The 17,525-nt window shown below is 33.8% G+C and overlaps 1 protein-coding gene across 1 annotated transcript in view; it reads right to left on the bottom strand.

The window, feature by feature from the left end:
* Positions 1 to 326: 326 nt before the first annotated feature.
* Positions 327 to 17,525, bottom strand: part of LOC132714398 (trafficking kinesin-binding protein 1-like) — a 38,152-nt gene continuing 20,953 nt past the window's right edge. Inside the window, exons 8-15 of the mRNA XM_060697278.1 lie at positions 16,743 to 16,963; positions 12,943 to 13,155; positions 12,223 to 12,384; positions 10,623 to 10,808; positions 10,022 to 10,063; positions 8,146 to 8,166; positions 5,853 to 5,894; positions 327 to 1,166 (exon numbers count right to left, since the gene is read on the bottom strand). Coding sequence (XP_060553261.1) covers positions 350 to 1,166; positions 5,853 to 5,894; positions 8,146 to 8,166; positions 10,022 to 10,063; positions 10,623 to 10,808; positions 12,223 to 12,384; positions 12,943 to 13,155; positions 16,743 to 16,963 — 1,704 coding nt within the window. The 3' untranslated portion in view covers positions 327 to 349. The remainder of the gene's footprint in view (positions 1,167 to 5,852; positions 5,895 to 8,145; positions 8,167 to 10,021; positions 10,064 to 10,622; positions 10,809 to 12,222; positions 12,385 to 12,942; positions 13,156 to 16,742; positions 16,964 to 17,525) is intronic.

The following is a 17,525-nucleotide window of genomic DNA, read 5'->3' as shown; positions in this document are numbered from 1 at the left end:
ATTTAGACCCATTATGTTTGTATGGAATTCATCAATTTAAAAATTGTGTTGTATCAATATGGTGGCTTTGTTCAAAAAAATATTTAAGCTAACATTTAGCATCATTTTAAAATTGCGCTATATATAAATATGTTTAAATAAGCCATTGCCTAATTAATATGGTGTGAAAGGAAGAAAAAAATCTTTTTCCTTATATATAAATTTGTGTGTAACATGTACTATCAAAACCTACATTATCTACTTGTAATATAAAATAAATACTTTCTTTATCACTTTCAGTATTATCACATTGTTTGGCATATTAAAATCTACGTTAAAAATAACTATTTTATTTATTATTCATTACTCATCATAATGACCCATCTTTATGCCACTTTGTCAAGGCCCCAATAACCCCCCCAGCAGTTTTCCGCGCCAAAATTGATGATAAATGCGATTTTCTTCGTGACTCAGCTGTTGTAGTTGCCATGGTAACCATACTGTCAATATCTACATTATCAGTAACAGTTGTCAATGTTGTAACACTTTCTGTTACCGTGGCAACTGAATTTAAAGCAGTGGCACCTGCTGTCGTCACTGTAGGTAAAGGAAGTGAACTCGGTCTAGAGTTATCTTCCCCTGATGCATTTACGGGCACTGCTCCAGTAATATATCCGTAAAGTGAAAACCCTGTAGTCTTCAGTTTATTTATCACTTTCAGTCTATTTGAGTCTGAGTTTGCATTTTCAGTACCATTTGCATTGGTACTAAGTACTGACCCCTGCTGACCCGGTGAACTAAAAACACTATTTGACCTTTGTGACCCTAATGTACTTGAGATCCCTTGCCATGATGATACTGAACCATCAAAACTTCTTTCTGACCTTTGCGGTAAGGTTACTGGTGAGGGTATAAGTTTATAAGAGTTTGTTGGTAGGGTCAAGGTCGTTAATGGCGTTGAAGTATGTCCAGCCTTAAAATGCTGATCACTACTAAGACTCGGGAATCGTGCGGGATTAGAACTAACATTATGATGTCTGATTCCTGGCTGACTTTCTTCCTTTAAATCACGCTCGTTGAGAATGGACGCAAGCCCCAGTGACATACTGAATGTGCTGGTACCATGATTCTCGGCTACACGACCTAATGCCATCCGTGGTGATGATGAGGTAAAAGAAGAGGTGATTCTGCAAATAAACAAAGTTATATAATTATACACAACATAATAGACCTCAAATCATTGCTCATTTACTTCTGATCTATTATGTAAATTTCTCCCCTAACAAGAGTTTAAAAAAGACAAAGTAAAAATTGAAAAAAAAATTGAAAAAAAAATAAATCTGATCAATCAATAACAAAATATCAAAATTCAGAATATCACCATTTCCTTTAAAAACCTTTATGCTAATTAGAATCCTCTCTTATGACTGTAATGCTTGCAATTACTTGCATATGAGCCTCGACTTTTAAATTAACCCCGCCTTTCACTGTTAAGAACCCAAACCTTTTGTCAGTGGCAACATTTTAAGCTTGAAGCTTTAAAAACATCACCTGATTTGCTTGTATATAAAAGCCTAGCTCTATATTACACTAATTGTGATATGAAATAAGCAAAACCTCACTGATGAAAACCTTACATAATACTTTTCATTAATATGATAATTAACTATTACATCTTTTTAACTGTCAGTTATACACAGAAAACCTTAAACCTCTTGTTTTTTCTTTTCTATTATTTTCTCTACTTTTGTACCCGTCAGAAAAAAGTTTGCAAAAGCCATTTTCTGATCAAGATTTTACAATTTTTTTTACCTTCAATGTCTGAATCAAGTCATTTTAGCTGGATTGATAAAAAAGTACAGATTTGAGATAATCTTCAAAACTAACCAGGTTTCTAAACAGAATGACCAGTGATGGCATGTACAAAATTTATAATGTACTTGAAAAAATGGTATCATGGCCTATTAAACTTACAATATCCTTGGGTGCGTGACCTATGATCCCAGTGAATATAATAAGGCAGATATATAATTACATGAAGGCCACTGCCTTCTTTTCGCTATATATTACTTATTTGTGTTGATTTGCAGTAAAATTCATCCTACTCCCTCTTATTTACCCTAAACCACTCTAATTTGTGAAATGGATTTGTCCTGTTTTGGAGCAGTCCATTTAAAACTCTAAGGAATTTCAATGACAAAATACAAATATTGAGCTACCAACAGTATAAAATCTGATCATAACGCATGGATGTGCAAGCTGGCATAGCCATATACTGGTTGCAAAGGCCAACCACTTAAAGTTCCAAAACGTTAGAAACTAATGTTTGTTTACAGTATAATCTTGTAAATAATACAAGTAGAGGTTTATGAAATATTCAGTGTCTAAAAATAGCTCTTTCTATCTATTCTAATGCCAGATAAATATGCATTACACTGCTGTTTGATGAATATATCATTTCAAGCACAGAAAAATCAAAAGAATATAACTTCAGACTAGAGCATGCTCCTTTTCTACAGCAAAGCTTTTGCAAGCAATTTTTTTTTTCAATTTCCAGACTTTATTGCAAACCTGATACTGAAAAATTACAAGGAATGTTGTCTGTACTGGTGATAATGCAAAATGAAAGACAATTTAGAAAGTTATAATCTGACATAATTTTCCACACATAAACATGTACAAATTGAATAAGAAGATCAGGTTTTTGTAAATCTCCAGATACAAGTTTGAAAGAGGTAGAGTTTCATACAATTTCAGAATACAGTAACCAAAGAAATCCTAAAAAACTCTTATGTCAATAACTTTACAATGCATGTACTTGGCATTGCTTTATATGTGTGTGCTTTGGCATACTTACATACATTTGCCACCAGAAACTCACATAGGCAACACAAATAGGAACTGTGGGTCTATTCTATTAATAATTAAGATTGAACCTGTAAAACATTATACAATTAATGCTCTTGATAATCTTATCCAAAATAATATTGTCTTAATTTGGTAGTAAGGTAAGGATTAAAAAATACAATCCCTAGATATGCTCTCTTGACAGTATTGCCACAGGGATATATAATAGCTGTATCAGTTTTAAATTCAAAACTTATCCTTTATAATTATGTAACAATTTTATTAAGACTGGACCTATTTGTAATAGAGTTGGTACGCAAACAGCATGGATCCTGATCAGACTGCATGGATGCGTAGCCTGGTCTGGATCCATGCTGGTCGCAAACCCATTATGTTGGTTTTGTCGTGGCATGGCTCATAATTATGACTACACCTTATCCCCCCCACTCTCGACCCACACAACCTTTTCTTTTGCTTTTCGAACAAGTGAAACAGTGTAAATGCTTGTCTATAACATCATTGCCTCTCAATACCTGATTTTTCAAAAAAATCCAAGTTAAAAAGGGACATTACTCCTACAAAATATTGCTTTCATGATAATCCCCCTTTGTCTTACAACTGCAGCTTGCCATGATAAGCAAGTATTCTAAGTGCCATTTTGATACCTTTAAAAATGTTTGAATCAGGGTCTACATTAAAGTTTCTGCACAAAGACAACAATGACACAGTGATAATAACTAGATTTGTGCCGCGTCATGACAAAACCAACATAATGGGATTGCGACTAGCATGGATCCAGACCAGCCTGCGCATCCGCAGTCTGATCAGGACCCATGCTGTTCCCTTACAACTCTATAACAAGTAGAGAAACTGATAGCGAACAGCATGGATCCTGATCAGACTGACAGCGCGGATGCGCTAGCTGGTCTGGATCCATGCTGGTCGCAAACCCATTATGTTGGTTTTGTCACGACGCGGCTCATTTGTTCTTCAAAACAGACGAGCTAAAAATGAAAAAAAAAAAGCTCTAACATCTACAAAATACAATTCACACAAGGTTGAACGACCCATTCCAAAGCACCTGTTTGATAAAGATATGGCCATACATACATGGGAACAGAAATATGCGAAACAGGTGGTACATTCCTGACAATATGCTGAATATTTGGTTTCTAATCCAGTTGTGGAAACCAAAAAAACTCCTGTGAAATCAACGTTAATTTTTAAACAATACTTTAAACCTTAGAGCAACTAACCAATATTATATGGGTATTGAAAAACTAAAGTCTGCGAAATAATAAAACAGTCATGTGCTTTCTTTTCCAGTCTTCGAAACCCGAAATATTCCTATGAAATCAACAAAATTTTACACTGTGTATATCCAGTAACGCAGGAATGACAAATTAAAGCAGATACTGTGCAAAAAGAAACACCCAATGTGGGAAAGCTATGACAGACACAAGAAAAATGGTAATGTAAACAGACCAAAATATTTTGTCGTACATCAAATGAAAAGAAATGGATCAGCGTATATATGACTCGGCCATAGAAATAAAAAATTCCACATTACTTATGCACAATTACTGTGTAATTTGCACATTTCTGTGTTACTGGATATACAACATATTAAAAACTATTTGTAAACCCTAATAGTCATAATTTAATCAAAATGAAAAAGAAACTAAAATCTTAAAGTTTCAACAAGTTTGTAAATCTAAAAATAAATTGATTTTTTATTATTATTTTAATCAAATTTCTATACCCAAGAAATGATAGCGTAACAGTTATCTTTTGAGTATTTTGATAAATTTTTGGTAATCACTGATGAGTATCGTATATACTTGGTTGAATCACTTTATTTGTACACTTTAAAACAATATTATTTGCATAAAAAGGAACACTTTGAAGAATTTTTATTAAAATTTGCATTAATCTTGAGGTGGCTGTTTTAAACATATTTGATTAATCACAGGCAAAACACACTAAATTAATTTATTAAAAGTCTTAAAGTCATCAATCTTCTCAAATTACGTGCAATACAAATCAACAAACAACACTGTAAAGATAGTGGCATGTCAATGAGTTATGATGAATATATGCATTAATTGCAAACGAAAAACAGAAAAGAAAAAAACAAGCAAAGTTCAAAACAACCTTTAGACTTGTCTGTAACAGTCACCTTTATAAGAAAGTTTGAAAAAAACTGATAAAATATGCCAACTATAGGAAACTGAACCTTTCCCAGAAAGACACCTTATAGGGTACATTTGTATGAAGCTATATCTTATGTAATATTTTCATAAAATTTAAAAAAGGTAAAACTATATTGTTAATCTTATATTCCTTATTTCAGGCTCAATGAGCGGGCACCTGAGTAAAACCATGTTCAGTAAGCTAGCTGAATAGCTTAAAGGCAATATACCAACAAATTCCTTTCATATAGGCATTTTAGAAATATATTCTTTTTCAAAATTCGAAAAAAAAAGGTTTTGTGCTTGGAATCATGAAGAGATGCCCCCGAGGGACATCCGTCTTTCTTTTAAGCCAGAAAATCCCAGTACCAATGTAATTTAAATTACTAAATAACCTTAGACTTACATTACAGAGGGATAAGAAGCTCTAAAAATAGAAATTTTCCAATCCTGACCCATAATCCTTTGCAAGAGATTCATTGGCCTATGGAGTTCACATTTTCATCCATAACAGAATAATTTACTTCTTCCTTATCATAATTTCTTTTTTTTTCACTTTTGCAACTTAATTTTTGTTACTTTTTGATTTCCATAAAAAAAAATTTGACAACACGCAGATTTAGATATAGGTAAATTTTCTTGTGTCAAAAACATCAGAAAATCTCGCAGAAATGTGAATTTGCGTGATAATAAATCGCCGACACAGAGATTTTTTTTTATAAAATACCCCTCCCATTGATAATTGAACTCTCCCATATATATAAAAGGTGACTGTACGGACAAGTCCAACTGTATTAAAACAGGGGGTTTTGGCACTAGCAGTAGCATGCTTACTCTTCTTCCACAACAGTTGTCACAGAATCAGTGTCCACATCACTGTCAATAAGGTAAGCATTCAACATTTACTCATGCTTTGTAATCATTCCTATCAATTCTTTCACAAAAACAGCTTTTGAAAACGCATACTTTTCAACACTTAGTATATTTGCAAAGAATTTATCCTTCATTGTTTTTTTGAGGTGAGGTAGTCATGTTTGCATGGGTTAAAGTTGAAAATTTTGGACAATACTAAAAATTCAAGCTGGGAGCCTGGATTTATTCTTTGAAATGGATCCAGTTGGTTTTAAGCTAAAAACCAGTAAGAAAATTCAATAACCAGTAACCAATAAAACTTCCTTAAAGTGGGGTATATTTATGCCGTGTAAAGTATGCATTTTCTCAGCATTTGGTTTTAATGTTTGAAAACAAAAATTCAAGCATTAAAAATAATATTAAAACAAACAAACAACAATGTTATAAAAAGCTTTTAAGAAAATGGTTGTGAGAAATAGCTTTAAAAAAAAATCTTAATTAAGGAATTATCAAAAACTTTAAAAAAAAAAACAAGTATGAATACTAAAATTAATCAAAGGAACATGCCTTTTGATTTATGTCCAGGAACCTTTAAAGAAAAGTCTCAAATAGAGGAGATAAAGTGAAAATTTCAAACTCGTCAAGAGGCATGTTTCTTTAAAAGGGTATAGAACTATATTTGGCTGTCTAAGAAAAAGAGAAAAAAGTTTGTATTTTGAAGTAGCACGCTGTAGAAATCTTTCATTGCTAAACTTACTTAGAACAGCATAACTTTAATAATTTGTTGTAAAATGTTTTATTTTGTAATTTTTGATACTGCACATTTGTAACATCAATTTCATTGGATAATTGTGATGTTTATATAATACAGCTGCAGTCGATTTATGAGGTTATTTCATTTTTTTTTTCTTTGATAATCTAAGTTTGCAGTATTATAAATTCCTTAAAAAGATTCTTGACAGGTTATATGGCAGTATATAAATGGTTATTTTCATTATAAACCCAGTCTAAAGGCACATGTTATATATACAACCATTTATATAGGACTATATATCCTTTCAAAAACTTTATAAATAATAATTTAAGTCTAAGATCAACATAGGCATGTTTATTTTTGTCCAAAAAAACAATGAAATTGTTTTAGTAAATCTATACATATATTCAGCCAACTATAGCTTTCTATCCCTTTAATGCTAGGCATTTATTTGTTTTAGTAAATAAATAGCCAATTTTAGTTTTTTTGCACCAAACCTTTTCAAGTCAATAGACTTTGAATGTCTGAATTCCTTCCCCAATTTGATCCCTATTTAATATTTCAATAAATAACAGTAAAACATGCAAAAAGTAAGTATTTAGCACAAACATTTTTTTGCAAATAAAACCAAAACATAACCTAAACATGCTGTGCATAGAAATAACTAAATTAGGGTGGCCATCCCATGTGACCTGTGACATAAATCGTGAATACTTCTCACAAAATTACCATTTTCAATATTTTAATGGTTTCAAAACTGAGGTTTGAATGTTTGAACAAAATACCTTTTTGTGATGAAAACTATAGTACCAGAGAAAGGGAATTGATAGTAAAGAGAAAAGAGAAAAATGTGTGCTTTGCGCTGCTTCAATGCATTTTGGACTTGATTATAAAATAAGAAAACTAGATTTGGAAAACATGACTTGGTATTGGATTGTTTATGTGTGCCACCATTAAACTCCATATCATTTCTGAAATCAAATGTCACATGGGAATCAAACAAAATAAACAAAGATCCCGATTATGCTTATCTCTTTCACTACTACTATAGTCATCAATTCTTTATTTATGGATATCAAAGATTGAATTGATGAAATGTTGCAACTCCTCTATGTCTTATGCAAAGGAGCACAATTATTAGGAGAATATTTTTGGTCTTTTGTTATTGATAAGTCACCCTGAAAATATCAATGACTACCTACTCATGGCCAGATGCACCTGTCTGTGTTTATTGCTAAGTGCAACTAACTGTTACATGTGTTAATGACTCAAGAGTCTATTGCTTAGAGCAACCATATTAAAATTAAAAGTGTTAATCACCATGACTGTGTTTATTGCTAAATGAAACTGTCTGCTAAGTTCACCTGTCTAGGCCTTGACCATTGGTTTGAAGCTAAGTTCTTCTCTAGAAAGGTATCACACAGATGCACAAAGATATACAAAAATGATATATATTTAAATAAAGCCTGTCACCCTGTATCTAATATATCTTATACACCATTTTTCCTACATTGAACTCACCTTGTACAAACATCTATATTTCTAAAATTTAAAAAAAAAGACCTATAGCTCAAACACTTTCCATAAATTTAGAATGATGCAATTAAATTCCTTTCTGTTTAGATAAAAAAAATTTCCACATCAACAACAACTACAACAACAAATCTCAAAATAAAATAGTCTCAAAGCATGCTTCAGCACTGTTCTTTATTCTTTCTAATTCAACATTCTATATGCAACATATTCCTTTCCATGCTTAAACATCTGTTTATTTTATCATCGTAAAGACATTAACCAATCCAGTCCTAACAGACAATCCCTCCCCCTTTGCCAAAACCCAACCCCCATTTAGCAATATAGCCCTTTTTCAGCTGTTAAGTATTAAATTTATTTTCATAAAGCAAAATTCTGAGGAGAGAAAGCACTTTAATAAATCCCACTTGATCATGTCCAAATTTATTTTTGTATAAAGAAGAGCCAAAACCTTATATTTAAAACACACTAATTGGGTATTTTTCTATCCCTAGAGGTCTGACAGTCAATCTCTACCTACTGCACAAAGTTTCCAGCTAACACTATCACAACAGCCTATACAACATTTTTTACCATTATTGCATACTATTTTATCATTCCCTAAAATAATCAACCCAACCTGTCCGCCTGCGATTGAGGCGATGTCTAACACGACGGATAGTTCTGTTTATGATTGTATATACACCTGAGCTTTCTTGGAAGTCCGGTCATTGAATACTTCCACTATCTTCATTCGTGTAATACAGAATATTTTTAGCTCATTTACATATTTTATAATATGATAATTTTTTTAATTTTTTTTTTTGGTTGGGTTTTTATGTCGCAACCAACATGGTATAGGTCATATGGCAACTTTCCAGCTTAACTAGTGGAGAAAGACCTCAGGGGCCCCTCTGTAGCATGATTTCAGGCAACAAATGGCACCCGAGTAGAACCACCGATGTTCCCTAAGCTAGCTGGATAGATTTCTCACATGTAGAATCTGATGCACTTATATGACTTTGCCTTGAAATCCTTAAATCCTTATTATTTATTATTATTTGAAATTTACTTATGTAAATTCTGTTAATTTATAATTTAGGTTGTTTTCTTAGCATGATACAGACATCATCTCCGAGTTATAAAACTTGATGCCCAGAAATGCACTACTTTATTTCATAGATATTATTATTAGTTTTAATGTTATATCTAAATTGGTTCAAATATTTAAGGAAAAGCTTTCATAGGTCTTAAGTAAATGTAAAATGCATAAGGCATGAAAATAAAGATTTGTTTGCTTAAAAATGAGTAGCCGCGGTTCATTGACAAAAGCCGAATCATAATGCGTGTGCTTTGCACCAGCATGGATCCAGGACAAGGCCTGCCCATCCCCCAGTCTGATCAAGATTCTATGCTATTCGTATTAGCAAACACGTATTATAAGTATGAGAAACTGGATATAGCGTAACAGCATGGATCCTGATCAGACTGCCGCAGAGGATGCAGCAGGCTGGTACTGGAGCCATGCTGGGGATTAGCAAATTGGCACTGTGTTGGTTCTTGTCCGTTTTTTTGGGGGAATATCGCGGTCTTAAATTATCTACCAATTCTTCTTCAGTTAATTGACTGAGGAGTATAAAACTTCTGGTTCTGAGGTTGCATTTTCGTACATTTCTCTCCCTATTTCTCCACCGAGGTATCGGGTTTTTCAAAATTTCCTCGAGGTGGTGGATTTGGCCAGTTCTCTTGCACGACGTTAATGTCACTGAAGCCTTCTCGAAGTAATATATAACCCAATAAATCATGTTTAAAAATCTGATATTTTCAACATTAAAATAGTACCAAATTTAATTCAATATTTGCCTAAGACTGCATGTTCTACAACCTTAAGTCACTCATTAATTCTGATGATTTGGCAACGTTACAACTGAGAATCTTAAGTTTATGCCATATTATATTTAATGTAAATTTTTCCATGAGTTATTAACTTATAATCCACTATTTCCAGTAAGGGCTCTTCTCAACAAGACTTTATCATATTCCAGGAAGATATCAGAAACTGTCATTACAAACTTATTCTGTATTTAAAGTATTGAGTCTTTGTATTTTTGTTTGAATGTGGTGGTTTCCTTATGACAAGTTCAACCAACTTAAAAATCAATGGGTCTCTGCAGGATTATTCCATAGAAGGTATTATCACCAAAAATCGGAGGGAATTAGGACACAAGAGCCGCGCCATGACAAAACCAACTTAATGCGTTTGCGACCAGCATGGATCCAGACCAGCCTGCGCATCCGCACAGTCTGATCAAGATCCATGCTTTTTGCTATCAGTTTTTCAACTTGTTATAGGGTTTATAAGCGAACAGCATGGATCCTGATCAGACTGCACAGACTGGTTTGGATTCATGCTGGTCGCAAACCCATTATGTTGGTTTTGTCATGGCACAGCTCATAAGGATTGAGAAAAGAGGGGCGGGACATGCCAATGTTCAAGCCTACCTTCCAGAGGTTTAATGATCTGAAGTTTTTCTGGCATCTTGTAATGAGGGTTTGTACTGCTTCCCGTCATCGACATGTAACCGAAACTCAACTGATTGGCCGGCAAACATTCTGCTTGTTCGGGTGTCCGGCACCGAACCTGCGTGTCGCCGATTCTCAGTATCACTCTTCTACTTGTAGATCAACTCCACTCGACAGTTCTAGAAATTCAATGATATTCAAATTGATTATATATAATATGATTATAAAGAGAATTCCTCCATGCTTTTGTCATAAGATTTCTATGTAATAAATTTCACTACGAATTTGGTTTTAAGAATTGAAACTGTCTTTGTAATTCAGTTCTTTTCAGAATCTCCTAGTCGGTTGGTAAAAAATTGCCTCAGGAAATTGTTACTGCCTTCTCCAAATCTTAACTGCAAACAAACCTCTGACTCAGGTCAAACGATGTATTAAGCGACGGCAAGGGGAAACCCCAAAATGGATCGCTTAATGAAACGTTTCTCTTAAGACAGTCAGCATGATATTAAAGTCAAAATTTATAAATGACATCTTTCTTATGTGGTAGGAATGTTTTTTAACTTCATTTTTATATAAATGTTGAATAATTAGTACGCTCCGATAATCTAAATGGATGCAAATGTAAAAAATAACTTTCTGATATTTATTGACAAAACAGGGTGCAAAACAGTTTTGATCCATAACGTACATGTTTGACATTTTTACCAGAATTTGTTAATTTCTCCGTTGTTTTTCCTTGTCTCCAACACGAAAACCCTATAAGTGAAGATGTTTTCTGTTGTGCATTTTTTCATTTGAAATAAACAAATTACATCTAATTGTTACGATCAATTTAACTGCTGATCAAGTTCAAGGTCAATTTAATGCAGTCTAAATGTCAACAAGCGAAGCGTATACACCATCTCAGTAGGGGCGGAGCGTTGCATTGTTTATCCGATACTATTGGATAATACACGTCACGCGTATACTTACCTTCATTTGCATACGCTAAAACGGTTTGGGAAATAGAGCTTTTCACACGTTTATTTGTTGTGTTTTGATTGTTGACACTTGTGACATTACAAGGCGGCGTTCTCTAAAAACAAAATTACTTGACAGGTAAAAGTGGTCGTTTAATGAAAAACTTTATGTCAATAAGGTGACTAATTAGCGGTCGCTGGTCGCGTTGAGCAAAAGTCGCTTAATACATTAAAGATATAGAGAAAAAATGATCGGGGGAATTTAAAGTGGTCGTTTAAGACAAAAGTCGCTTAATACACGTGGTAGCATGGGCAAGTTAGACTGTAGTTAAATAAGTTTCTAGACTTTTAGGTTTGATTTTTGGTTGGGTTTTACTTCACACTAACACAGTAGAGGTCATAGCTTTACTTTAATAGAGTGCCCCTCCGATTTATTTAAGGCACAAAAGGGCACCTAAGTAGAACCATCAACATTCCATAAGCTAGCTGGATAGAATTTTCCACACATCAGAAATGGAGTATTTCTATCAATATACTATTGCTGAAATCTAGCTAAAATTAGCAGTTTGAAAGTTAACACGTAAATCATTAAAAAATAAATAACCTTTCCCTTTGTTTCTGCTCCCGTTCTTGCCTCTCCCTTTCTTCTTTAGCATAGTCCATTTCATTTATCTCATTGGCTCGCCTCATTGAGAGGCGCCGTAGAGCTGTGTGCAAGTCGTTGGAGCCTGGGATACCAGGCTTACCGTAACGAGACGGTGTGGCACTGAAAAATGGATATTCTGTGTTTTATATATTATTGTATATATCTCAGCATGGCAGACTTACTACTGTAAAAGTAATTTACTAAAAAGAATATAATTTACCAATTGATCAATGACAAAATCTGAATTAAGTTCCATCTGTAACACTATCTTATTGAGTTTTTTTTGTTTTGTTTTTTTTGTTTTTCTTTATTTTGGGTTTTTAGCACATAAAAGCTGTTATGCTTTCAAGATGAGCAAAACCACCATCCTAAACAACATACACAAATCATTTGTTTCTCTGGTTGGGTTTTACCTTGCACCAACACAGTAAAGGTCATATGGTGACTTTCCAGCTATACTGGAGGAGGAAGACCCAAGTTGCGTCTCTACGCATTATTTCAGGAAAAGCAGGCACCTGAGTAGAATTGAGTAGTTCCGTTAGTTAGCTGGGTAGCTTCCTCATATGAAAGAATCCAAATTTCAAGACAGGATTCAGACCTACCAAAGTCCAAGGTGGGATTCAGACCTACAGTGGTAACGGGCTTTTTTAAAATCAGACAGAGGAAAGCAGAACATACCCATAAAGAGATTCAAGTTCACCAGTACAGTTTTCACTGACAGCGGACTCTGTATCACTGAAGTACATAGAGCTTCTCTGGGACACAGATCGTGAGTCATCATTGTCAGCTAGGCTGGCTCCCAGCATGCTTGTAGCACAGGAGGAACCAGATCCATGGCGAGCAGGTGATTTGGCAGCTTTAGCAGTTTCAAATACCTTCCATGTATGCTTCCTGGATCAAAATATAATTTTTATTTTCATTTGATCAATACAAGTTCACTATTTTTATAAATAGTTAAGTATAACAAGCAATTATCATAGTATTGCAAGCAATCCATAAGTCCCCTACCGGTTAGAACCCCATCAACATTCTGAAGGGCCATTGGCCATTCACTAATGTTTCAATTTTTCTCTATTTTAAGTAAATTTGTTGGAAAAGTTCTTTAAAAGTGATCACAGGAAACAGTTTTTATGAACAGACAGACGGACTGAAGGACACTCTAAAGTTAATATTTGAACATCCCTGTTACCAAAATATAACCTTTTAAAAGCAAAATTCTTAAAGAGGAGATAACTCTTGAATTAAAGATGCAATTTCATAAAAAATTTCAGCTCTTTTTGACTAATCACAAATATTGTTATATTTGCCATGTTTTAAGCCTATTTGTTGCCAAGGCAACTGATATTTTATTCAAATAGGAAGAACGAATAAGACATGCATAATCTCAAGACTGCTATCTACCCATATGTCAAGTTTCATAAAAATATTTCCAGTACTTTTTGAGTTATAACTGGATTCAGTTTATGTGTAAAATTTGCCATATTTTCAGTCTATGTGTTGCCATAGCAACCAGAATTTTCAACATAGGAAGAAAAGAAAAAGACATGCATAATCTCAAGACTGCCATCTACCCATATGTCAAGTTTCATAAAAATATTTCCAGTACTTTTTGCGTTATCACTGGATCCAGTTTATGTGTAAAATTTGCCATATTTTCAGCCTATTTGTTGCCATAGCAACCAGAATTTTCAACATAGGAAGAAAAGAAAAAGACGTGCATAACCTCCATACTGCCATCTATCCATATACCAAGTTTCATAAAAATATTTTCAGTATTTTTCAAGTTATCCCTGGATCCAGATTATGTGTAAAATTTGCCATATTTTCAGCCTATTTGTTGCCATAGCAACCAGAATTTTTAACATAGGAAGAAAAGAAAAAGACGTGCATAATCTCCATACTGCCATCTATCCATATACCAAGTTTCATAAAAATATTTTCAGTACTTTTCAAGTTATCGCTGGATCCAGTTTTGGGGACGGACGGACTGACGGACTGACAGACGGACGGACGGACGGACAGACAGACGGACGGAGGGTAAACCTAAAGTCCCCTCCGGTAAACCGGTAGGGGACTAAAAAAACTAGAAATGTGTCATCATGCCACGGATGCCCCCGCATGCAGCCAAAATTTCAGATGGTGCTTTAATTATTTTTTTCATTTTAAGTTCAAAGCCCTTAAAACTTTTCAAGTTAACACAAACCATTTTCATACAATGTTCAAGGCACTGAAATTATTCAGTCTAAACCTTTTAAAAATAGCATATTGCATATTTGTAGCCAAAATAATGGCTAAAAGTAAGAGTGCTGAAAGTGAAAGTTCAAAATTTTTCCAACATTCAGGAAAGATAAGTTTGTCTTAAATCATTGAACTACAACCAAATTCAAACTTAAACTGCTTATTCCTAAGATGTATCTATATTATTTTCAAAGTGAAAGGGACATAACTCTGCCAAAAAATCATCAAACCATGACCAAATTCCAACTTGACCTGCCCATTCCTTTGACATATCCATATGTCAAATTTAAGTTGCATATGTAACACTGCTGGGTAGATAATGAACAGAAACTGTAAATTTCATATTATTTCAAAGTGAAAGGGGCATTACTCTGCTAAAAATCATTGAACCATGACCAAACTCGAACTTGGCCTGGGCATTCCAAAAACATATCCATATGTCAAATTTGAGTTGAATGTGTTGTACCATTGGGGAGATAATAAACGGAAACTGAAAATTTCATATTACTTTCAAAGTGAAAGGGGCATAACTCTGCCAAAAATCATCGAACCAAGACCAAATTCGAACTTGACCTGTATTTTCTCATGACATATCCATATGTCAAGTTTGAGTTGAATGTGTTGTACCGTTGGGGAGATAATGAACAGAAACAGAAAATTTCATATTACTTTCAAAGTGAAAGGGGCATAACTCTGCCAAAAATCATCGAACCAAGACCAAATTCGAACTTGACCTGTATTTTCTCATGACATATCCATATGTCAAGTTTGAGTTGAATGTGTTGTACCGTTGGGGAGATAATGAACAGAAACAGAAAATTTCATATTATTTTCAAAGTAAAAGGGGCATAACTCTGCCAAAAATCATCGAACCTTGACCAAATTCGAACTTGGCCTGTATTTTCTCATTACATATCCATATGTCAAGTTTGAGTTGAATGTGTTGTACCATTGGGGAGATAATGAACGGAAACTGAAATTTCATATTATTTTCAAAGTAAAAGGGGCATAACTCTGCCAAAGGTTAACGAACCATGACCAAATTCGAACTTGACCTGTATTTTCTCATGACATATCCATATGTCAAATTTGAGTTGAATGTGTGCAAGCGTTCTTAAGATAATGAACGGAAACTGATGATGACGGAATGACAGAATGACGGAAGGATGGAAGGACGGAAGGACGGAATGACGGAACAGGGTAACACTATATGCCCCGGCCATTACATGGCGGGGGCATAAAAATAGTAAAATATTGCAAAATCCTCTGATTTACAATATAATATGTGCTAAACAAGACCTGACAGTAGAACAACAATCTCAACTATTCTCTGTGGGGTTTTATTATAGAGTAAAACAAGAGCCTGGATAATGTAGAATTTTCTATGTTCAAAAAGGGCAATTATTAATTTATGGGCCTAGGAAAGTGGCCTCCTATTATGCTCTCAAATAAGTGTGGGAAATTTCGGCCACTTCCCTTCAGTAGTTTTGGAGATACAAACTTGCACATAAAAACTTAACCAAAGTGTGACAGTGACACCGACATCCAGGTGAGTACAATAGCTCTCCCTATTCTTGAAATAGTCAAATTAAAAAAATCCCCCCCAACGCAGCTATCCTGTTTAGTGTTACATCCTTTTATTCTAATGTTAAAGTAGGGTGTTTTCTCTCTATCTTAACAGTTCCCTGAAGTAAATAATTTCTTATAATTATCTTATTTCCCATGCAAGCTAGAGAAAATGTAAATCTTAATCTACTAAATCACTCTTTATCTTGACCAAAATTTTAGAATGCAGATTTACACTAACACCCTTTCTTTTAATTTTATAAATGATCAAATTTTTTTTATATATAAATATCCTGTTTCCATGCACGAGAGCAAGCATGTAAATCTTTTGCTACTAAATCACTTGATTTGAAGTCAGGTTTACACAAAAATGCCTTTTTTTCATTTTATATAAACAGATATACATGGGGAATCTTGTTCTTAACTTGAACATATTTTCCAACACCAGATAGTTCTGAAGACACTTAAAATTTCCTCATTATTTTTTTTCCTTCTATAAAATAAGTGACCTGCAAGTGTCATTTGCAATGTGTAAATTACTTTCTTTGTTCACTTCACAAAATTTCATATTTTAAACACATTTTCAAAACATTCTTGAGAGTAAGCATGAATATATAGGCATTATACATTATATTTACAATATCTCGACAATTACGAAAAATTTAACTTCTTACTTTCTTTCCATGGACGAGTAGCCCTTGGGATAGTCGACCTCACTTCGCATGGAGTTCTCTAACTCAGATGCCAGTGACTCTCCTGTCGAGTTAAACATTGGAGACATGAAGCTATGTCGCATCACGCTTGGTCGCTCTTTGCTTCGGAACCTTCGTAACTCTTCCTGCGTTTCTTCAAGAAGAGCCAAAATTTCCTCATTTTTCTCTTTTAAGTCAGCAATCTGTAAATATGCATTGTTCAATAAGTTTTATCTTAAGATAAACCATTACACTTCAAAAATTAGCAAAATGGACAGTCCCTTATTGATCAAATAAACAACATAACCTTCAAATAAAGGCCACTTGTCTATAAAGGCCATGTTCATTCTCTCCCTTGGATGACCTTTGTTCACAGCTTAATAAATGAAGGATTGTCACAGTGGTCTTTATTTACATGGTGCTGTTTATTCAGAAGTGGTCTTTAAAATAGGTATGACTGTAAAATGCATAAAAGTTTTTTTCACTACTAGATTATTTTTGTATTAATTAATCAGGCTAACAAATTGCCAATGTTGACAAACAGTAAGAAATTCTTGTCAAGTTAGGCTTTATACTAGAAAACGATTTAGACCTTTTCCATTCAAACCTGTTTATCTAGACCTTTCATTTACCTTAAATTATTCCTGGTATTTAGCAAAATAGCATAAAAACTTGCGTTTATCATGTTTGTTTGCCGGGTAAAAAATAAACCTAATCTGATAAAGTAGACTTTTTTCCTAGTTTTTTGCTGACATTACACCAGTA

Source organism: Ruditapes philippinarum, unplaced genomic scaffold (genome assembly GCF_026571515.1).
Source record: "Ruditapes philippinarum isolate M1 unplaced genomic scaffold, ASM2657151v2 ctg2486_1_1_1_1, whole genome shotgun sequence".
NCBI lineage: Eukaryota > Metazoa > Mollusca > Bivalvia > Venerida > Veneridae > Ruditapes > Ruditapes philippinarum.
The sequence above is the reverse complement of the archived record's forward strand: the minus strand, read 5'-3'. Positions and strand labels throughout refer to the sequence as shown.